Here is a 23,908-nt window from a genome sequence, read left to right as displayed (position 1 = left end):
TTGAGCATTGTAACTGTCCTGTTGTACTGCCAATAACATTTTTGGTGGTGGTATTGACATAGGTGTTGAGGGAAGGAGGAAGAAAGGAAAGAAGTAGCATTTCTTGAAGGAAAACCAGAAATACTATCCCTAACCATGAACTGTTTAATAGGGTTAACAGCGTATTTAACTATTAATGTTAATATAATTAGATAGAACTTCTGTACACCTTTTTTTTTTTAATCCTCACTGAGGATATTTTTTCCATTGATTTTTAGGGTGGAAGGGAGGGAGGCAAGGGAGAAAGAAACATTGATGAGAGAGACACACACATTGATTTGTTGCTTCCCTCACACGCCCCCAGGGCCGGGGATGGAACCTGCAACCGAGTTACATGCCCTTGCCTGGGAATTGAACCCGAGACCGTTTGGTCTGTGGGCCAGTGCCGTAACCACTGAGCCAAATCGGCCAGGACAGGACTTAGGTATTTTAATTTAATGGCCTTCTAGATTTAGTACTTATTTTTGTTTTACATTTAATGAGCCTCCACTGCAGTTCTTGACACTCTGGGTAGTTCACTATTAGAGGTCTGTATCAGCCTTGACCAAGTAGTTTGTGGCCCTGTGAGTCCGTCCCCTGAAAGAGCAGGGGCATTGCCTGTGGGGGGTCCCACTATTTCCCTGCCTGGGCCCAGGGAAGACCTAGTGCATCAAGAAATGAAGACAGGAGTCTGGCCAGCTCTTACACAGTAGCTTAGAGCTGCATTTTCAGAACTAGAGAGGCCTGCCTGGTGCTGAGGGAAGCAGCAGGGCTAGAGTGCCACCCCTCATCCCTGTCCTCTCTTAATGTCAACCCTCCCCACCCCCCAAAGCCATAGTGGAAAACTCCCTTCCTGAGCTCCCTCCTATTATACTAATTCCTAGAAATAGAGTATTAAGTAACTAACTAGGTACCAAGTTTCCTGAAAGCCTATTGTAAAATTAGTGTTGGGGACTGTGGATAATAAATAGTTATAATGGGCAGCATATTAATACCATCTTTTTCTGTATAATTTCTATTTTAGGCTGGGGGAAAGTTTACATTTATTGCGTACCTAATTCATGTCAAGTACTATGCTGGGTACTTTACAGGATATAATTTCACTTAATTCTCATACTCTTAAGACTAAAAGGGGTAGATACTATCTGCATCTTATAGATGCTGAAATCAAGGTCAAACTGCTAACAAATAGCAGAGCAGGTCTTTGAATCTTGGTTTCTCTGATCTCAAAGACTGATTTTTATGCTACGGGAACATTTTAAGGTAAAACTAAATCATTTTATTCTTAGAATAAAGTACTTTGCATCTGAGTATTTTGAAAAATTATAAACAATGACTTTATAAATACCCTATTTTTTAATGAGGGACTGAAGTAACAGATATTAGAATGTTTATAATCAACTCTGGTGAAAGATGCCACATTTCTTGAATGAAATGCGAACTCAGATTTTCTTCCCATAAAACACACGTTTATCATAGTTTGTCACTTACAGGAAAAGAGAAAGGAGCCCCATGGACATATTTGATATGGCGCGGCATCGGGTGCAGGCTCCTGTCAGAAGACAGTCACCGAAGGGCTGGGACTCGGCTACTTTGCAGAATATTCGGGACTTCAATGAGCTGAAAGACAGAGGTGAGTAGAATGCTGTATTTTAAAGATACAGCAAGAGTGGTCTGCCCATCTTCGTGGATCTTTAAACACATTTGTATCCATCTATTTTAAGTGAGTAATACTTCTGTGTGCCTTGGTGCTCCATTTTACCAGACTGAAGCTTTGCCTTGGCCTAACGGAGCTGGCAGAGCCTCGGCAGTGGATCAGATCACACCTAAGGGTGAGGAATGGCCCTTAGGTGTTCATGGAGGGTGGACAGAGCAAGATGAGCTCAGGAAAGAGACTGAGACGAAAAAAGCCAGAGCGTGGCATCCTGAGAGCTGAGGGAAGAGTGTATCAGAGAAGGCACTGCCTACAATGAATATTGGAAAGTGCCAGTTGGATCAAAGGCCATTGGTGACTTCAGCTAGATTTTTTCTGTGGAAGCCAACCAGCTTCGGGGTGAGGACTGAATAGGAGGCAAAGTGTTGGAAACAATTAGCATAAAACAGGCCCTGGAGGAAGCTTGGCTGGGAAGGAGGAAGTAGGGTCTAGAGCTGTTATAGGAGGAGGGGGTTCAGAAGCAGGAGAGGGATTGAGTGGTTGTTGGAGAGAGCAGGGTCCCTGAGTGCACAGGAGGAAATGTAGGATGTTTAGAGGAAGAGGGTAGAGAAGGCTTGATGTAGGAGTAGGAGGAGAGAAAGCTTATTAGGGAAGTAGAATGGCCTGGGGACTAAAGATGTGTAGAGGAACCAAAATATGTTATCTGTGATATTTCTTTAGGCGCATTCAACAGAGTGTTTGAGTCGAGGAGACAAATCATTGGATGTGCGTTCTGATAAACCAGAATTTAAACTTTTTCTTATTTTTAAAAGTAATATCTATTGTAGAAAAATTTGAATACAGAAAGATAAAAGAAGGGAAAATCACTTTACAGAGGTTTTCTAATCTTTTTTTCGGATCCTAAAGGTAAAAAGTAAAATAAAAACAAGATATAATTGGCCTAGCTGATTTGACTCAGTGGAGCATCCACCTGTGGACTGAAGGGTCCTGGGTTAAATTCTGGTCAAGGACACATGCCTGAGTTGCAGGCTCGATCTCCAATAGGGGTTGTGCAGGAGGCACCCAGTCAGTGATTCTCTCTCATCATTGATGTTTCTATCTCTCCCTTCCTCTCTGAAATCAATAAAAATACATTAAAAAATATATTCCTTTTTTTCTTTCTTAGATTTACAGTGTCATAAATTACATATACCATAGTTATTTAGCATGTTACCATTTATTGCTTACTTACGATATTCCAGGATTGTGTCATCCAGTGGGTCTCACAGTTTGGTCAGGGAACTTGTGAGGTCAAAACTACTTTTATTAAAACAGATATTATTTGTCTATTTCACTTTTATTCTCTCACATGTGTATAGGTTTTCCAGAGTTAATGGCATGCGATGACTTCATTGCTCTGAAGCTAACAGAATGTGCGCTTGTGTTTACCCATGTAAAAACTTCTTAGTGTTAATTTCTTTTCTTTTTTTTAAAATATATTTTATTGATTTTTTACAGAGAGGAAGGGAGAGGGATAGAGAGTTAGAAACATCATTGAGAGAGAAACATCGATCAGCTGCCTCCTGCACATCCCCCACCGGGGATGTGCCCGCAACCCAGGTACATGCCCTTGACCGGAATCGAACCTGGGACCCTTCAGTCCGCAGGCCGACACTCTATCCACTGAGCCAAACCGGTTTCGGCAGTGTTAATTTCTAAGATGGTGTCTGTGTGTGTATGTGTGAGAGACAGAGAGACAGACAGACATTGGGTCCTCAATTTTTAAGAGTATAAAGAGGTCTTGAGATCAAAAAGGTTTAAACCATAAAACAGCCATTTATTTCCCTATATTACTACATCCAGTTCTTATCTGTGGCTTGTTATCTCATTTTTAGAGAGGAAACCAAGTCTGGAGGTGGTGAAGTCAGGGTCCAATCCAACCGAGTATGTGTCTCCAGGGTCTCTTCTGTTAACTTTGCTCTTAACCATTTTTAATTCTTAAATATTCAGTGTGCTTTCCATTTTTTACTATTATTTTGACAATTTCTGATCACAAAGCTTTTTATATATTTAGGATTATTTCTTTAAATTATATCCCAGTGGTATTATTTAGTAGATCAAAGGGAATATTTTCAAAGCTTTTAAAATGTATGAACTATTTTTATTCTCAAGATTTAAAAAATTAATGTCTAACATTTTCATTATGATAAAAATTGATACTCTTGAATTTGTGGCAAAGGTAAATTCTTAAACTGTTATTTCCTCCAGTAATGACATCCCTCCTAAATTTCTAGCCAGTCTGCTTTTTGCATTTTATTTGCAAGGGCTAAAATGTTAATTGGCAAATAACATATTTTCATTTTCCCAGTGTATTATAGGGATCAGCTGTGATTACATTGCCTCATGGCTGCCTGAGTTTCAGCCGATGACTCACTGTGGGATGTATTTGTGCATTTGCCCTGCCATCTGCTTTGGGCATCTGGAGGGAGTGGGGTGCTTGTTCTGGGGGGGGGCTCCCTTATAATGTTGCTAGGTTTGTGAAAAGGCATTTATTTAAAGAACTAGATGCCCGGTGCATGGATTCGTGCACTGTTGGGGTCCCTCAGTCTGGCCTGATCCCCACAGGCCTGGGATGTAGTAGTGCATGAAGCAGCAGGTGGCTGGGGAGGAGCCCAAACCCGGGCTGGGTGCTGTGCCGCTCCCGCTCATCCTGACTCACACTGCGCCTGTCACTTGCCAGCATGAGCCCTGTGTCTGGTGTCCATCAGTCAGCTGAGTGGCACTCTGCTGTGGGAGCGTGCTGACCACATGCCTTGAGCATCTGCCCCCTGGTGGTCAGCGCGCATCATAGCGACCAGTTCGGTCACTTAGGCTTTTATATGTATATACTAATTTTTTTTTTGAGTATTTTGGGTTGTTTTTATTGTGGTTTATTTCTAATATTATGCCATTGTGGTCTGAGAAGATGCTTGGTATGATTTCAATCTTCTTGAATTTGGGGAGACTTTGTTTGTGACCCAATATGTGGTCTATTTTTGAAAATGTCCCATGAGCACTTAAGAAGAATGTATATTCCGTGGCTTTGGGGTGAAATGTTCTGAAGATGTCAATTAACACATTGTTTGCAGGTAGTTTTTATCGCGCGCTAACAGGTGGCTCTACTACTTATAGTCAGCGTAAAAGGTATAAATACGTTTCCCGCATACGATGTGTTAAGTCCATCTGATCTAGTGAGTCATTTAGGATTGCTGTTTCTTTGCTGATTTTTTGTCTAGAGGATTTATCCAGTGATGTCAGTGGTGTATTAAAGTCCCCTACTATGATTGTATTGTTGTCGATCTCTCCTTTGATATCTTCCAGGAGTTTTTTTATGTATTTGGGTGCTCCTGCATTGGGTGCATATATGTTTATCAGGGTTATATCTTCTTGTTGTATTGATCCCTTTAGTATTATGAAGTGGCCTTCCTTATCTCTTGTTATGTCCTTCACTTTGAGGTCTATTTTGTCCGATATAAGTATTGCTACCCCAGCTTTTTTTTCATTTCCATTTGCCTGAAAGATATTTTCCCATCCCTTCACTTTCAGTCTGTGTGAGTCCCTTTTTCTGAGGTGGGTCTCTTATAGACAGCAAATATATGGGTCATGTTTTTTTATCCATTCAGCCACTCGATGTCTTTTGGTTAGAGCATTTAGTCCATTTATGTTTAAAGTTATTATTGAAAGGTATTTGTTTGTAGCCATTTCTATTTTTTTGTGCCTGTTTTCTTTCTTAGATTTCTTTTTCCTGCCTTTTACACCAGTCCCTTTAACATTTCTTGCATTGCTGGCTTGGTGGTGATAAACTCCCTTAGCCTTTTTTTGTCTGTGAAGCTTCTTATTTCCCCTTCAATTTTGAATGATAGCCTTGCTGGATAGAGTATTCTTGGATTCAGCCCTTTGCTTTGCGTCACTTTGTAAATTTCTGTCCATTCTTTCCTGGCCTGATGTGTTTCTGTTGAGAAATCATTTGATAATCTAATGTGAGATCCCTTGTATGTAACTTTCCGTCTCTCTCTTGCAGCCTGTAAGATTCTCTCTTTGTCCTGAACATTTGCCATGGTAATTATGATGTGTCTTGGTGTGGGTCTTTTTGGGTTCACCTTGTTTGGGACTCTCTGTGCTTGTGTGACTTTTTTCTTCCCCACCTCAGGGAAGTTTTCTGATATTATTTCTTCAAATAGGTTTTCTAACCCTTGTTCCTCTTTCTGTTGTTCTGGCACCCCTATTATTCGTATGTTGTTTCATTTCATGTTGTCCCATAGCTCCCTTAGGCTCTCCTCCTGTCTTTTGATTTTTTTCTCCAATTGCAGTTCAGTTTGGGTGTGTTTTGCTTCCCTGTCTTCTAATTCACTAATTCGGTCCTCCGCTTCTCCTAGTTTACTGTTGAAACTTTCAATGGTGTTTTTTATTGCAGCTATATCACTCTTCATTCCTTCTTGGTTCTTACCTATTTTTTCATCCATTTCTTTTTGATTCTTACATAAGTTGTTGATTTTTTCATCCGTTTCTTCTTGATTCTTGCATAAGTTGTTGATTTTTTTTCTCCATCCGGTTTATGCACTCTAGGACCCTTAATCTGAATTCTTTTTCTGTCATATTACATGCCTCTGTTTCACTTAGCTGCTTTTCTGGCGAGTTCTCCTTTTCTTTCCTTTGGGGGTTTCTTTGTCTACCCATGTTTGATCTCACCGACATATCTAGATGTTGAGTCGTTCAGTGGCTGTTCCTTGGGTGGCAGTGGCTCCTTGGGCGGTTGTGGTAGCAGCTGCTCCTCAGTTGGCAGCAGCTCCTCTGGTGGGTGTTCACAGCTGTGGTGGCTCCTCTGGCTGGTCGGGGAAGGCTTCACACACAGCTGCTGTTCCTCAGACAGAGGGTGTGGTGATCACGAGGCTGCTGTTTCTTGGATGGGGGCCTGTATATACTAATTTTGTGTTCTTTAGCTTTATGATGATTTTAATGTCCTTTGACTTTGATGATGTTCCACTATTTATACTGTTCCTTCATTTTGAAATTAAGGCTACTATGTCACAGTAAAGATTTTTAACATAGCTTTGTAACTTATTTTTTTTGGACCAGATTCAGAAACACGAGTGGATCTGAAACTTATGTACCCAGATCCTCCAAGAGATCAGTACACCTTAGAGATTCAGCAGCAAGCCCTGCTGAGAGCGCAGCAGAAGAGACTGAACAGAATAAAAATGCAGGAAGGTGCTGAAGGTAAGAGATAATCATTGCTGCTTCCAATAGGACCAGCGGGTTTTATTAATGGCTTTCTTTCTCCATCTTTTGTGTTGATTTTGTCCAAGGCAGGCTCCTCCTACTGGCAAATCCATGATCACAGACCCTTTCAGCCTTTAGACCCAGAAAAGCATCTGTTTGGCTTGGTTGGGGTCAGGTGTTCATCCATCCATGCATGAGCAGGGCCTAGCCATGCACTAGAACCAGGAGGACTGAGTGCCTGGACGAGGCCCCGTGACACCAGAGACTAGGATCCAAGGGGAGGAATGCTGGGCAAACACATCAGTGCCTTCCCTATGGGGCATTTCTCTACTGTGTGTGTCTGTTTTAAGGTTTGATATGGTATTAAATTGGTCAAGCATTGGCTTATACTGTTGGAGAAATAGATGCTAAAAAGTGTAAGGATGATGAATGCTGCAAAGGAGAAATCTGGGGTCCCTTGGAGTGTAACAGGGTGGTGGTGGTCAGTCACTTGGAGGCAGAGTGAAGCTAGTTGCTTCAAAGCATCGATGGTTCCTGTTGACGGGATGGATGACTGTATGACCCCCTGCACATATTTCACCAGCCTTCAGGCCTTTGAGGGTGGCCATGGAAAATGAGTTATGAAAGTGCAGCATCCAGGTAACAAGAACAGGAGGAGATGGTCCTATCAGTTGTATTTAGGAAAACTTCAGACCCTACCGTGGCAGGCTGGTGTGGCCTGCACATCTGAGGAACCTGTCTTGACCATGTGAGATAGACTCACAGGAGTACGAGGTAACACCCTTTAGGCCCATGTCACCAGTCAGGACTTGGGTAACAGTTGATCTAGGGGTAGTTTCTCCTCCATCTGATACAGAATTTTAAAGTGGTTTCAATTTCAGGCTCTTATGCTACCATCTGTTGATAGCAGAATAACCCAAATTATATGATAAATAGTGGGCCAGCTCTCAGGAGAGAAGAGAGAAGCAAGTACATATTTCAAGTTTTATATCCATTTTAGTGGAATTTTTCTTTAGGAGACTCAAAAGTAGTCCCCAGGTAGATACAGGTGCATTTTGGTACTGGAGGTCTCCATCCCCACAGCAACCATCCCCAGCTTCTGACAAATACTATTGAGAGACACACAGGATTGCTGGTTAAATTGGAGAGGGGTTTTTAGGATACTGATCCAAAATCTCTCCCCTGGAACCGGGTTAGCTTCCTTCAATTGCATGTGAGGAAGTCCACTCAACAAATTTCTACACAGATTGTAGAATTATGGGAAGATGGTGAAGAATCCTGCATTGTTTTCTTTTCCTGTAGTTATCAGCTTTAAGTGCACAATGATTTTACTTTTCATATTTATTGGGAATGGGAGAATTTTACCTAACTAGAATGAATGTTGGGCTATATTTATTGATAAGTAATATCTTTTTAAAATATATATATATATTTTTATTGATTTCAGAGAGGAAGGGAGAGGAAGAGAGAGAGAAACACCAATGATGAGAGAGAATCATTGATTGGCTGCCTCCTGCACGCCCCCTACTGGGGATCGAGCACACAACCCGGGCATGTGCCCTTGACTGGAATCGAACCCGGGACCTTTCAGTCTGCGGGTGGATGCTCTATCCACTGAGCCAAACCAGACAGGGCGATAAGTAATATCTTAAAAGCAGTCTGTAATGTGATGGTTGACAAGTAATTTCCAGTACAAAGATAGTCACAAAAGATATTCTAAAATTTATTTTACTTTTGAAATGCTTTCTAACCTTTTAATTTGGTTTTATTCCCCATTCGCTACAGTGGACTTGGATGCCGTCCCAAGCGTTCAAGTACAAAATCACAGAATGGTAAGAAACCAGTTCTGATTTTTCAAGCTGTTTTTTGGGGGATAAAATATATTTTTAGTAATATAGTGAGTATTCCAATTTTGAATTTTCAGGAAAATTGAATTAAGGATTTTAAATCTTGTCTCATCAGTGCATTGGGTAGCTAGAGATTTATTAGTAGAGAAAGTATATTGTAATAGTTTAGAGAGCTCCTTTTCCCGATGCTGTGTGGCCTGGAACGTATCAACACTGATTCCTGGATACTCTGCGGTCTGGTGGTTTCTCTATAAGAGGTAACCACATTTCTCAGTGAAAAGATACTGAAATTTAACATTTAGAATTTTGGTTAAAATGATAATGCCATATTTTGTTGAGTAGAAACTCAGCATAAGCCGAAGTTCAATGTTGGCTTTTTACAAAAAAGCTCATAAATTTTCAGATCCTCATTTTCCTAGAAACTGGATTATATGAAAAATACAGGATGAATCTGGAGAAGATGGTCATGGAGAAGATAGGGCTTAGTAGCCTGTCGCACTCTGTTCATTATGGGAGGGCTGTGATGCAAGAGAGGGGTTGGATAATATGTGTGCATGCTAAGAACAGCTGGGGCAGAACATCTGTTAAATATTGGATGCTGTTATTATCAATTATTATCCAACAAAAAGCAGTCAGAGTCAATGGGTGTTAAAAAGGAGATTTGAATTCAGTGGAATGTTTCTCCTTATAAAAGTGACAGCTCTTCATGGGAGTGAACCAGCACATCCTAGAAATCTGGTGAGGAGGTGAAGTCACCTCTCACATTGAGAGCTCATTACAAGCCGAACCCTTGCGTTCCTTTTTTTACCCTATTCTATGTCCCTCTGGAAACTGCTGTCATACAGTGCTGTCATTATCGAGGACTACTCCACTTCCTAGCATGGAGGAAATTGTGTGCTATACAGAATCTCAGCAATGGTTTAAAGATGTATAATGTTTAATTGGGGTCATTGCCTTATACTCTATTTTCATCAGCAGTAATATAACCCTTAATAAAAGCCCCCCTCCTCCCCTCAGAGTATTTTCTGAGCATTGGAATGTAGTATAGGAGGAAAGCAGCTGGTCCTACCTTTCCCTATCCTATTTTGCGGACACTTATGCCTCTTAGTACAAAATGTTGTTTTTTTCACATGGGACTAATTAATATATGATGTTTCTTTTAGCCCAGAGATAACCCTGATGATTTCTTAAAAAATTCATTATTGGAATCTGATAGTGCTTTTATTGGTGAGTATATTTATTTATTTTATCAAACTATGTTAACATATTAAACATTTATATTTCCTTTAAATATTTTCAAAAATATTTACAAAATTAATATTTCACTCTTAGTAAGTAATCATCAAACGTGATTTACAATGCTTTCCAAATCAGAATAATCAAAATTAATTTTAGAAATCATAGGAAGGACTTCCAGTCAAAATGGTGAAGTAGGTAAAGGCCATGCTTGCCTCCTCCCACATTTTGAATTTGCTCGCTTTAGGATGAGGGCAGAAGGGATAGGGGTTAAGGCAGCTCTGCTTGGGAAAGGATGTGTGGGCAAGCACATTGTTCCTTTGTTGAGTGTTCCTCCAACCTAGCGGGCAGGCACCAATCTAAGCTCTCCATTAACCTGGGAGTACTGTTCGCCCCACCCAACATGCTTGTCCTGCTGAAGCCTTTAACAGTAGCTGCTCCACATAAGTGACCTCTCTCAGCTTTCACTGTGAACTCTCCTAAAATCTCTTAAGGTACACAAAACCCCAGGAGTGCAGCAGCTAGCCTCTGTGTGCCCTGTACTTTTGCTAAGTGGCCCCAAAATTGGCATAAGTTGCAGCCAGCTTGTAATGTAGCTTAAACTAAGCAGCTACAGGACTGACACCGTGGTAGCTGGCCTCAATTCACATCATGGTGCCCACCAAAGGGTCCCCAGCCAGCCTTGATTCACAGCATAGCCTCTCCCAAGCACCTCCAATCCCAGCACAAGTAGCAACTAACGGCAGATCATTTGGTAGCTCCCACCATAGGCCCCAAGCCAGGCACAAATGGTGGCTGAACATGGCTTTCTGCAGAGCCCCCTCCTAAGACTCCAGACCATGCGAAAGCACCATCCAACCAGCTCCACAATGATACACCTGAAGGGCAGACTTGTCTGGCACCAGAGCTCCCATAAAGAGACTTCTGCATGAGCTCAGACCCTGCACATGGTAGAGCATGTAAAAGAAATCAAAATTGTATGCTATAGCACTCTTTACTGAATGCAAAAGAGAGACCTCTGATTATCAACTTACTAAATGCTACTTATAAAACTTTTCATCCAAAAACAACATAATACACATTCTTCAAGTGCACATGCAATATTCTCAAGGATAGGACCAGATGTCGAGACACACGAGCCTCAATAAATTTAAGACTGAAATCATACCAAGCATCTCCTTCAGCACGATGGTATGAAACTAGAAATCAACCATAAATAAATTGCAGGACACAAAAAATCAGTATACAGAAGTCTGTTTCTCTATAGGCAATGAATTATGAGAAAAAAATGAAAATTCTATTTACAATCGCAACAAAAAGAATAAAATACCTAGAAATAAATGTAACAAAGAAGGCGAAAGACCTGTACACTGAAAAGAGCCAATACAACGCTGAACAGAAGTGGAGGGCTAACACTACTGGACTTCAGGACTTCCTATAAAGATACAGTGGTCAAGACAGTGTGGTACTGGCAAAAGAATAACAGACAAATAGATCAGTGGAACAGACCCACACAAGTGTAGTCCACTGATCTTTGACAAAAGAGCAAAGGCAGTGTAACTGAGGAAAGACAGTCTTTTCAACAATTGGTGCCTAGAACCAAACAGTACATGCAAAGAATCTAAATGCAGACTTTACACTCTTCACAAAATAAACTAAAATGGACCTTACAAGAACTCCAAGAAGATAACAGGAGAAAACTAACAAGAACTTGGGTATAGCAATGACTTTTTAGATACAACAGTAGTACAATTCATGAAAGAGATAACTAGGCTTCATTAAAAATTCATGTTCTGTGAAAGTGTCAAGAGAATGAGAAGACCACCCACAGACTGGGAAGCAATATTTGGAAAAGATAACTTTGAAATAAGAGTGCTATCCAAAATACATAATCACTCTTAAAAGTCATCAATAAGGATAATGATAACCCAATTAAAAGATGGGCAAGAGATCCAAACAGACACTTCATTAAATAAGTATATAAATAGATGCGCTACATCATGTCATCAGGGAAATGGAAATTAACACAACAATGAGGTACCACTACCTACCTATTAGAACGGCCAAAATGGACAACACCAAATGCTGGCAAGGATGTGGAGGAACAGGAATTCTCACTCCTTGATGGTGGGAATGCACAATGGTACAGACACTTTGCAAGACAGTGTGGTTTTTGTACAAAACTAAATGTACTCTTACCATACCATCTAGCAGTCACATTCCTTGGGATAAATATCTAACCACTGTGCTGTACACTTGAAATTAATATAATATTGAATGCCAACTGTAATGGAAAAAAAGAAAGAAGAATACCAAACGTTGGTGAAGATGTGGGAAACTACCACTTTCTTATAATGTAAAATGGGTGGAACAACTTTTGAAATGGTTTGGCAGTTCCTCGAAAAAGGCTAAATGTAAAGTTTCCCAGTAGTTTCACTCCTGGGAAAATACTCCAAAGAAATGAAAACATGACCACAAAAAAAGACATGTACATGAATGATCATAGTAGCCTTATTAATAATTGCCAACTAGATACAATTCAAATGTCCATCAGCTGGTTAATACATTGATAAAATGTGACATATCCATGTGATAAGAGTACTTACAATTCAACAATGAAAAAAGAATCAGCTACTGATATGTTACAACATAGATCAATCTCAAACACATGCCAAGTGGAAGGCAACTATTACATTGTGTAATTACACTCACTGGAGTCTCAGGAAAGAGTGAAATCTGGACAGGCAGGAGTGGGAAGTGATTGCCAGCGAGCACAAAGGAACTTTCTGAGGCGACAGAAATGTTTTAAAACTAGATTATAATGACATCTGCACAATTCTGTAAAAATCACAGAACTATGTACATTTATAGTGGGTGGGTTTTATTATATGTAAATAACATCTTAAAGCCAGTAAGAAACAGTCTGGGTTTAGACAAGTGAAAAGATTTGAAATGGACTTCTCCCTGTGTGGTCCTTCTAGGTGCGTATGGTGAGACATATCCTGCCTTTGAAGAGGACGCCCTCCTTCCACCCTCACAGCTGCCCTCTGCAAGGGAGCGCAGGAGGAGCAAATGGAAAGGACTGGCCTCTGTATGTATGAAATGCCCTTTTCTTTTTTCCTTTTAGGAGTGAGGTCTGGGTTCTGGCCCATCCTAAATTGGCGTGGTCCAATAAATAAAGGCAGTGGCTCTGTAATATGGTGGACATGGATCTGAATCTAGGCTCTACCACCAAATAGCTGGATGACCTTGAGCAAGTCATTGAACTCATTGCCTTGGCTTCTTTGAAGTAATATTTTCCTATCTCCTAGGGTGGCTGTAAGTATAAGCCTGGTACTTGGCACAGGATCTCTGCCCTATAAATAATTCCTTACCCTAGTTTCCTTCCTTCCACCTGCAGAATATATGGAATTCTGAGAAGGCACAGGAGGCAAGTGATACCATTTATTGGAAAGCCTGTTATATAGATAACATGCCAAGGTCACATAAAACATGCAGACGACCCTGACCAAATGACAAATGCTGTTACTAGATCATATGTATGCACAGCTTTACCACGTGGCAAGACTTGTTTTCCTATCAACCACTAATCTACTTTCTGTCTACAGATTTGCCTTTTCTGGGCACACAAATGAAAGCATACAATATATGATCATTTGTGACTGGCTTTTTTCCTTTCAAAGGTCATTTAAGTTACAGCTTGTCAGGACTTAATTCCTTTTATTAAATAATATTTCATGTATGGATAGTCTACATTTTTTAATCAACACCTGATAGACATTTAGGTTGTTTCCACTTCTGTCTGTTATGAATACTGCTTTTAACATCTGTGTACAAGTTTTTTGATATTCTCACCTCTTGTGTGTGTATGCCTAGGAATAGAGTTGTTGGGTTATATGGTAACTGTGTTCCACCTTTGTCCAGTGTGGCAGTGTTTCATCTGAGCCTGCATGGATAAACACCGAGAGTTAGAATGTAAATGTTAGGTTTTCATTTGTTTTATTTTGTTCATCACACTGTGTACTTATCAAGGGCAAAAACATGTTTTGATTCACCTGTTAATTCTGAACATCTTTCATGTTAATGATCATTTCATTTCTGAAGTTCTGTTTTCTCACTACAGGATAACAGTCTTCCTAATGTACCACCAGATGATCTCTCTTTAAAATCTGTATCCAGTATAAATATTGATCAGATTAGAATGAGAAATGAAGAACGAATGCGAAGATTGAATGAACTCCAGAATAAACCTATTAATACAGGTAAATGGCCAGTTTTAATGGCCTATAGCAGATTCTGTAAGGAGTCTAACAGGCTGACATGGCAGCTTTCCCTTACGGCTGGGGGACTGATGGAATGAGTTTGAAATCAAGGGGCCTCTATCACACATCCTGCAAAACCGGGACTCGGGATTAATTTTGCATCAGATTAGGGGTACCCTTTTCTGAGTGGGTTCTAAACAAAGCTTTTGCTTATAAAGATGCGCAGGCTTTGCTTTCAGCAGGGAAAATGCTTCCTTACTGAAGTGAGAGAATATCAGAAATTAACTTAAAACATTCAGTTTTTTAGATTACACATACATTATAAATTGGTAGTATTACAAAGAAAACGATTTTACCTTTTTACTTGGCTTTCAGTATTGTGGACACAAAGTAGCCTCGTTAATTATTTCCTTTTGACCCATCAAAGTTTAGTCTTCTCATTATGTTGGGCTTTGGTGCCAGGCAGGCAGGACAGACAGTTCCTTAGGCAACTGGCGTGCTCCTCTGCCAGCCTGGACCACCTTTTCAATGCTGATGTTGTTAGTCATTAGGATAATGGGACAATTTTATAGCACACAAGACCTGCTGAATTATTAGCTTTAGCAGATAGTGATCTATTTGGACAATTTTCCTTAGTCTGTGAAGCTACATTACAATAATTTTCTTATAGCAATTTTCTTAACGCGTTAAGCACCATGTCAGTCCCCGGTGACTGACACTATACTTCCCATCTGGACCGGTCAGTCACTGGTGCCGCCAGCTTATTGGTGAAATCAGATATCGCGGGCTCAATGGAAAGGAAGACAAAACAGGCTTGGCGCTTAACGTCTTAAGATATTTTTAGATCTTACCTTTAATACTGTGTTAATTTAAAACTACTCATACACTCTAGCAGTCAGGGTGTCATGTGTTCTGACGGTAACTCCGTAACAAATACCAGCAAACATGGCAAACTGATGGAGTATTCATATCATACCTGGAAAAACATGGAACAGTGGGAAAGCAATGCTTTCTTTTTAGCTAAAAAGCATTTTCTTTTAACTGTATTGTGAGTTTTTTGTGCCTCAATTTCTTTTAGAAGCAATAAGTTGAATATTTAACAAGGATATTTTTAAATTGAGAAGATAGCATTTTAAGAATTTACTCTTTACGAAGGTATTCCACTGCTAAACTTTTAACATTGTCCTTTCAAACAGGAGCTTTTTGGTACGATGTGGATTAAATTGCACAGGTCCCTTTGCTGGGCTACTCCTTCACTGACCAGGAGATGTAATTAAAAAAAAAAAAAAAAAAGAAATTGACATCACAGGGTAGGAAGACAGATTTTCCTATTATTATATTTGTAAGCAAAATGTAGATGTGGAAGTTGAGTCCTAGCAATGCAATTAAAGAACGAAACAAATTAAGAGCTCGCTCTCAGTGGAGTGGAATGGAAGTCATTTCAATCCCGCCTAGTGCTTTCCCGAAATGACTTAACTTCCTAAACCTTGTTAAATAAAAAACAAAGTTAGTTGAAGGTGACACAAAGTAAGATGGCCCACACTCCTATGGCCAAATTAACGTTGGCTGCAGCCTCTGCTGCTGAGCTTGGGATGGTGCTGGTACCATGGAGTCACTTTCAGTTGCATTTTCTGTTTCATAAAATTGGGTCCCTCCCTGGGTTTGCTTTCCTACCTCTAAAGTGAGGGGTATCTGGACAAAACTATAAGCTTAGAACCTAACATTGTGGAGAAATGCAGAGCTGAGATTTGTGTTCACATCACCTGCCTGGCACCCACCCGAGTAACGTTTCTCTTGCTTCCTCTAGATGACGAGAGTTCACTAATTGACCCTGATGACTTCATGAAGCATGTGGGTGACGATGGATCAAACTCTGTAGCAACTGAACCCTGGCTCCGCCCGGGCACCTCAGAAACGCTGAAGCAGTTCATGGCAGAACAACTGGACCAAGAGCACCAGCAGGTTCCTGGAAAACCAGGCACTTTCACTTGGCAGGGCCTGTCTACTGCACACGGTTAAAATAAACCTGTGTTGGACCCAGCAGTGCCTTCTAAGGTAAAAGGGATGTTAACGCTGAACCTTTAATAATATGTGCTACTTTGACCCCTACCTGGAAGTTACTTATGTTATCTGTGTATAAGGTGATGTATATAATGTATATTATGTACAGAAATAAAAGGCCATGATTAATTTATATATAATGTAGAGTTATATAGAATTATTTTTGCCATAAGTCAGGGTGGTAATGAACTCAACTACCATACGTGCATTATTGTAAAGTAGAATGAATAAAACAAGTATTAACAATGTACATATAACTTGTTATATGTGCACTTGTTATTGAAATAATTCATTAGTAAATACATTAGCTGTAGCTGTCACTATTCCAGTTGCTACGTAATGACAGAATCAGATTTCCATGTTGTTTATAGCTACTGATTCAGTATAAATGGTGGGAGTCATAATTGATTTTATTTCCGAGCCATGCACTAAATGTTACATCCTTCTGCCTCTATTTTTGTGCCAATTAAGGGATTAAGTTTACTGATTTAACTACTTCTTGATAGAAATAAATTATTTTTTATTACCAATGTCCATTTCTTAACTGGAATTGAGGTTTCTAGACAAGGTGTTCTAGAAGGTGGAGAAAGGCAGGAGCACCCTGGATTAAAGACGGACGGAATCCTCGCTGTGCCACTATGGACCCTGAATAAGTGACTCAGTCTTTCTAATCACTTAATGAGAGGTACCTTTAAAAAAGATTTCAATTCTGAGAAACAATGATTTAGCGTCTTTACCACACAGCAGAGAACAGTGCAGTCACTGCTTCTTCACACTTCCTTCCACTGACACAATTAATGGCAGGCAACATCAGATACGTTTACCTCAAGTGTGAAATTTCTTAAACTTTGAAATTTAGCTGCATGTAAATCTTGATTTGTAATCTAACCACTGTTTATTTTACTGTAAAGATTTTTTCTTATTTCTTCATCTGAAAGTTAGATGAAGGCCTCTGTCTCCTCTAGGGAAAGCCTTGATACTTTACACCATGAAATAATAAACTGCCAGGTGACTTGAAACACTTACCTGTCAAACAGGCAGAAGGTCATGGTGGCTCCCAGCTGCAGTGTCCAGCTCAGCTGGAACAGGGCTCCATCTTAGGGGTAATACATACTGCTGACTTATACATACATAGTTCAGTGACTACTCGCTAACACTTACCTGTTTTTTAGCACAACCTTAGAAATAAATGATCTTGACACATTACGTTTTTCTTGATAATGCACCACTGTACCACACAACTGCCCCGACAGAAACTTTACTGCGTCTTTTCACTAAAATAGTATAGCATTATTCTGGGTAATCAATAAATATACAAAATATTAAATTATTAATATCCTATGGTTGAGAAAGCAGGGTGTGGGGGAGAATCTAATGCCAGAAGCTAGAAAGAAAACTTTAGAACTAAAGAATATTGAATTTGTAGTTCTGGCAGAAAGTAGCTTTTTCCTAGTTATTTGCTTTTGAACAAAAGAAATCAAAAAGAAAAAAAACCAATGAAACATGGGGCTGTGGATTACACAGGTTTGATTGCACTGATGAAATAATCCAAAAACTTTATTGACCTATAACCTGATTAGAATATGCCAGATGAGAATCAATATTGTACAGAAAGTTGTACAGAATTTTTTACATAGAAAACTTTACATCTGTACCATATACATTTTATCCATCTGAAAAAATTTCTACATCCACTGTTAATACGGAATGCTTGACAATCTTGTAATTTTTAACCATCAGAGCACAATTCACAGTATGAATACATTTCCAGTAAATCTAACCTCCCCAAACCATGCCAGAGTTATTTTAATATATTCAACATTAAGTTCTGTACACAGAATAAAATCTACATCAAGCCCCGCCACCCAAAAGAAAAAGTGACAGCAGCCTAGATTCATTTTGCAGTGATTCAAGTTCAGTCCATGAAGGATCATTCTATTTTAATGGCTCATCTTTAAAAGCCCTAAGAGAAGTATATTACAGGTAGTTATGTCAGCAGGGATATTTTCTACCCTTTTATTTGTTGTTGTTGTTGATCATGACAAGTATCGGCCACAACAGCTTCTGGGCATGTTAATCCTTCAAAGTTATCAACCCCCCCGAAAAGGGCAAAACAAAAATCCCCACAAAATAAAAAGACAAAAAGTTAACCCCAAATTTTTAGTGCATTTGACAAAATAGTATAGGTATTTAGCAAATGAATAAGAAAATAAAGAAAACAGTGCAAGAACTATATCATGTTTAGGATCTTTATATTACAGACCTGCGCCGTCTCTGTACATTTTTCACAGAAGGATGATTACCAGTATCTCAGGTAGCCTGAGTGTGCAAAAATTTCAGAATAAGAATACCATAGTTGCTAAATATCTTTTACCATGAACAATAATTTCTTCTCCCCCCACTCCCCAATTATAAACATTTTATCCTTCAAAATACAGCTCTCCTGAGTTGTACTTCCTACAGAAGTTCAAATCTTTACACCTATAGTTCTTTGGGTAAGTTTCACTTCCACACCTGCCAAAAGTATGTGGGGCTCTCCCTGCCACTGAGGCCAGGGAAGGACCTGTGAGCAGAGCTGACACTGGAAATGGGCTTTCTGCTCAACATGACACACAGGGTCCATCACTGAGAGGGCTGGAGGTTGCAAGACTGAGTTCTAGTTCTAAGCACTTTACCAGTCAGTAACCCTTAGACACTGAAATTCAGAGAAACCACTTTTCAGGTAGGAAATCTCAGCTCCAGGGTCCTTTTAAAGATCGGAGGGATGTAAACACCAAGAGAAAAACGCTAAGTTCCCATCACTGCTTGTTTAGTCCAAGTTCCTGTTCAGGTGGTTGTGATATCTGAAAAACCACTCCAATTCGCAGAAAAAATCTTCTAAGAACAGCACGAAGTTCAGGAATCAAGTCAAATTGCATAATTTCACATAAGAGAGGGTAGTAGAATGACGCGTGAGCTTTGAACTGGGAGGAAAAATGAATTTCTCCATTAGTAGTGCTTGCATTCGAAACCACCACCTAAAACTCCCTTTAGAGACAAATCACTGGGCCGAGCACTGACCGTGGTGTCAGACAGGGTGTCTGTGTGAAGCAGTGATGTGCTGATTGTGGAACTGAAAGACCAGAGGTTTTCAAGACTCACTTCATACAAATAGTCACTTAGTTTCTATCTTATTTTGATAAATTTGACAAACTTTTAGTATTTATCATTGTTTTTTCCAGGTAATAAAAGAAGGCCCAGCAGGAACCACGGTTGTTTTTATAAGCCATGTATCAGTTATTGAAACCATCTGTTGTTAAATAAAAATTTAATTTTCTGGGGAAATTCTACCTAACATTGCAATATAAACTATACAGTCTCCAGGCAAAGATTATACATCCCATATTCAGAGTCTGCAATTGATACACTTTGACTCTATCAAGCCAGAAATGCTGGGCGGGATACGCAGTCTCACACTTACCCTGTTATCACTTATCTTCAGAACTTTCGTTAGAAACAAAAGCAGTAAGTTAGTCCAGGCCTCCCGATGACTCTCTGATGTCAGAGTAAGGAAGTAACTCAGTGCTTCACTGCACACACTGCAACAGAAAAGGTTCACTCTTACACGTGCTCGTACACCTGCTGGCACACTCACCGAGCAAGAACAACTAAGACGTGGAGGGTAGCGAATATTTGACTATTGGGGACCTTTTTATATAGTTTGAAAAAGTCTCTAACTGGTTGCTGAGACTTTCTGTTCCCCAAGAACACACAAAAATACTATTCAGATGATGGTAGTCTTTCAGGATGTTTTAGCCTTAGTGTGAATTGAAATGTTTAAAGACAATGTTAAGTTGTCATTAAATAGAATGCAAAAAATAGTAACACGAAAAAAAAACACCTCCAAATATTTTTTCAAATGAAGTGCAGGCAGGTTCTCCCTTTCACAAATGATTGGTTTGAAAAAAATGAGCTCTCTGGCACAAAAAAGCCTAAAAACTAGAATATAAAGCTGTAAAAACTTTAAGAGATAAAACTTTCTCCTTTGTCCTGTAACAGGAACAACAGACAGGACGCATTCATATGTCACCAACTGTGCAAAAGCACACTCTCCTCTAAGACTGCATTTAATTATCACAATCTCTGCCTTGGCCCCACGTTATCTGCGTGGCCCCGCAGCTCCTGGCCATGGGGTTGGCTGAGGACTCCGCCCACGTGCGAATCTGGTGGCCCTTTCCTGCCCTGTACCATGTAGCCACACAGGTGAGAGGTAGAAACTCAGCCAAGAGTCTTACTTTAAAAGCCTTTGCTGGACCTCCTCCCAGGCACTAACCCGGCTCTCATCCATGTACATCCGGAAGAGAATGCGCAGCCCACACGCCAGGCTGCTCGTCTCCTGCTTCAGAAGGTTGGGTTTGGATTTGCCTTTAAAGCCTGCAGAGAGGGGAAGTTTTGGGATGAATTTGGGAAAGTATCTTACATAAAGGTACAGCAGCCTGGATGGCAGCACATTCTGTGTGTTCAGCCATCACATCTGCTACCCGAGTCACAGCAGCGGCGCCCAGAGCCTTGCGCCCTCGAGGTGGCCCACGGACAGAAGTCACACTGAGAAGGTGGAGACCAAGTCTGGCTGAAGGCCCGATGTGAAGGTCATTACTATGTTTAGAATTTCTTCCCCTCTCAAGCTGGGGGTAGGAGATATAAGACCACACTCGGCTGGGAAAGGGGAACTCTCCCAATGAAAATGCACCTGGAAGCCCCGTGCAGCACAGCAGGGCTCCCATGGAACAGAGCAGACCACAGGGACTGTTTTCAAGGTCATGGTGCGAAGGGCCAAGTGCATGTGGAAACGGGCCCGGTGACCTTACAGGAGCCGTCCCAGTAGAATGGTGGCAACAAGTTGGTCTGAAGGGGAAAAAGCAAGGCCAGACCACTCTTTCCTGCAGTTGGGGGGTAAAGAGAAGAGGACGGACAGAGCCAGGGCTTCACCAGCAGTTAGACATTCTAGATGACAGAAACTCAAATGTAAAGCAACCACTCTCCATTTGACATGCAGTAAACGTCACCTCCCTTTTCCTGCCAGATTCGGCTGCCTCCACTCCCAGCAGCACTGTTTTACACCAAATAGGCACTGAGTAACTAGTTCTTAAATAAAAAATTGGCAATGTCAGTAAATTATAAAGCTTAGAGGGGGGATTCGGGAGTGGGAGGGGAGAGGTCAATGGGGGAAAGAGGAGACATATGTAATACTTGCAACAATAAAGGATTTAAAGAAAATAAAATTTCCAACATGTTCTAAAACAAATATACCTCCCACTTTTAACCATTCACTTTCATTCTGAGATATGGTCATGCCCAGGCCAATATGGAGAAGTCATTTGAATACATATGCCAGATTGTGTGTTCGGGACCCTCACGCCCACTGTTTCTCATAAAAGGGCAGATTTCAGTCGCTGACAGTGTCAATAGGAAGGCCCACGCTGGGAAACAAGATGAAAGACGACTCATCAACTCAATCAAATAAAAGTCGACTAAACAAGGGGAAACAAATAAACCCAGGCAGTTACTTAATTTATTGAAGACCTGACAGAAAGACCTGGTTGGCAGATTGCCTTCCTATTCTAGTTGTTAAGGTGGAAGTTAAACAGTGACATGCACAGATCTGCAGGATAGTCGGTGAGTTCTGAGCAATGTGAGTATGTGGTGCACATTCATTAACAGTGAACATTGGATGTGGGACTGTGCAGCTTACCTGCTTTCCCACAGAGCAGTCCTCTGTTCATTGTTGGAATTAAATGCTTTTGCAAATCGATGTGACTCTAATAAACAGTCCAGTAGCTTAAAAAGCTGTTGTGATGTTAAAAAGCGGTACATTCCTTGGTCTTGAGTATCAAACTCGAACATCAAAGTCCACGGCATCTCTCTTTGGGAGATAAACAACCATAGCGCGCGCACACAGTCACAGATTTTTAGAAATCAGTGCTTCCCAAAGACGGTTTACAAGCAGCCACAAAACCTAATCTGTTCTATCTCAACAGAAGATGGGGAAAGGTCCATCTTTTGTTGCCTGATTTCCAGAATCTTCATTGCATGCACCGTAGTCCCCAAGCACAATCCTCCTGATTCCTGACTCCCAGAGCTCTGCTCATACCAGACCCTACAGACATTCTCCCAGCCCTTCCCTGTTCCTCACCCCTCAGGTCCTCACTTCTCTTCTTCACCAGGTGGGAGTCCATGTGATGATAATTATTCCCTTGCACAACCCCTCACCTCCTCCTCACAGTAACTATTTGGAAAGCTGCCTTCCATGTCTGCTCCCACATGCTAATACTAACTGGAGAGAAACGGACTCATTTATCTTTAAATTCAGTGGATGCTGGATTAAATCTGGATGCTGCCCAGCAATCCTCCCTGGCACTTCCCTCGTCCACTTCCCTGGACACTAACTCCTGTTTTCCCTTCTCTCAAGTAGCTAAAGCTTTCTTCCCAAACTCACTTGGTGAATGGCTTTTCTTCCTATCTAAATGAGAAACCAGCGCTATCAGATCTCCACAAACTCCCACCCGCCTTCCTACATTTACATAGAACCCATCCTCTTTGCTTGCATTCCTGTTATAATGCATGAGCTGTCTGCTTCTCACCAAGACAACCCCCGGGGTCTTCGCACTAGGGTCCATCTCCAGGCAGTCACTCAAGAGACTGCTCCAGCAGCGGAGACCCCGGGGGAGAGCTCTCATCAGAGGACATGCTGCAGTGTTGCTCATCTTAAAGACACCCTTTTCTTGACCCCTTCATTCTCCTCCAGCTATTACCCCATTTCTCTGTACCCCTAGAGTTACCAATATTTGTTGTCTTCAACTACTCTCTTCTTTTGTACCCAGTATAATAATATCAAAATTAAACACAATGTCAAGGTCACTAAAGTCCACCAAATTGCTAGAGGGCAATTCTCAGACAGAAAATTACTTGACCTACTGAGAATTGGACAGAACTCAGGATTTCTAAGACACTTCTGCACTTGGCTTCCAGGTCTCCTCATGCCACCCTGGTTCTTGGTCTCCGGCTCTTTACCAACTGCCTCACCAGGAGCTAAACCATGGAGGCCTCCAGGGCTCAGTCCCTGACCACACTCTACCTGGGTCATGCCATCCAGTCCCATGGTTTAAAATGAGATCCATGTGATAAAGACCTACCCCCACCCCCAAATTACATCTCTAGCTCGACCTCAGCTCTGAATCCCAGACTGTCTCCGCTCCTCACCTGGGCTGCAGCTAAGTTCTCCGCATCCTCCTTCCTGCTGGTGGCGGGGAAGAACACAATGTTGTCGATAGTCTGGATGAGTTCCAGCTGCACAACACATTTAATCAACAGGGCAGCAAACAGTTTTTGTTCTGGATATTCTGTGAGGAAACCCACCCCAATGCACATGCAAACAAAAATTATTTTGAATCCTTTATCATTTCTACGATATTACAATGCTAAGGGAACATAATATGTATGAAGGTAACTTGCACATATCACAGTGAGAAGGATATACTTACTGCTTTTTCACATAAGCACTATTCAGCAAAAGTTTAATCAATGTTTAGAAAACCCAGAAAAAATTCATTTTT

At 40.8% G+C, this 23,908-nt stretch overlaps 2 protein-coding genes and 1 long non-coding RNA gene across 13 annotated transcripts in view; 1 reads left to right on the top strand and 2 right to left on the bottom strand.

The window, feature by feature from the left end:
* Positions 1-16,842, top strand: part of CSPP1 (centrosome and spindle pole associated protein 1) — a 98,938-nt gene extending 82,096 nt beyond the window's left edge. For 7 of the 11 annotated variants that reach the window (XM_023755423.1, XM_023755420.1, XM_023755421.1 and 4 more), the window contains 7 exons: positions 1,512-1,651; positions 6,767-6,907; positions 8,696-8,742; positions 9,921-9,984; positions 12,975-13,084; positions 14,117-14,255; positions 16,063-16,842. In XM_023755423.1, the coding sequence (XP_023611191.1) occupies positions 1,512-1,651; positions 6,767-6,907; positions 8,696-8,742; positions 9,921-9,984; positions 12,975-13,084; positions 14,117-14,255; positions 16,063-16,274 (853 nt within the window). In that variant the 3' untranslated portion in view covers positions 16,275-16,842. The remainder of the gene's footprint in view (positions 1-1,511; positions 1,652-6,766; positions 6,908-8,695; positions 8,743-9,920; positions 9,985-12,974; positions 13,085-14,116; positions 14,256-16,062) is intronic. The other 4 variants (XM_023755419.1, XM_023755425.1, XM_006090601.3 and 1 more) reach the window with 1 other exon arrangement.
* Positions 1,501-15,097, bottom strand: LOC111826414. Its single transcript, XR_002829748.1, has 4 exons — positions 14,612-15,097; positions 14,049-14,162; positions 13,849-13,939; positions 1,501-1,638 (listed from the first exon to the last, which is right to left on the bottom strand). It is a non-coding gene; the product is annotated as an uncharacterized LOC111826414 (long non-coding RNA).
* Positions 16,843-17,841: 999 nt separating the features above from the next.
* ARFGEF1 (ADP ribosylation factor guanine nucleotide exchange factor 1) overlaps positions 17,842-23,908 on the bottom strand; it is a 68,739-nt gene continuing 62,672 nt past the window's right edge. Inside the window, 6 exon segments of the mRNA XM_023755498.1 lie at positions 17,842-19,279; positions 19,777-19,894; positions 20,591-20,729; positions 22,048-22,187; positions 22,189-22,218; positions 23,556-23,695. Coding sequence (XP_023611266.1) covers positions 20,723-20,729; positions 22,048-22,187; positions 22,189-22,218; positions 23,556-23,695 — 317 coding nt within the window. The 3' untranslated portion in view covers positions 17,842-19,279; positions 19,777-19,894; positions 20,591-20,722.

Source organism: Myotis lucifugus, unplaced genomic scaffold (assembly GCF_000147115.1).
Source record: "Myotis lucifugus unplaced genomic scaffold, Myoluc2.0 scaffold_77, whole genome shotgun sequence".
Lineage (NCBI taxonomy): Eukaryota > Metazoa > Chordata > Mammalia > Chiroptera > Vespertilionidae > Myotis > Myotis lucifugus.
This window is presented reverse-complemented; position numbering and strand designations above follow the sequence as displayed.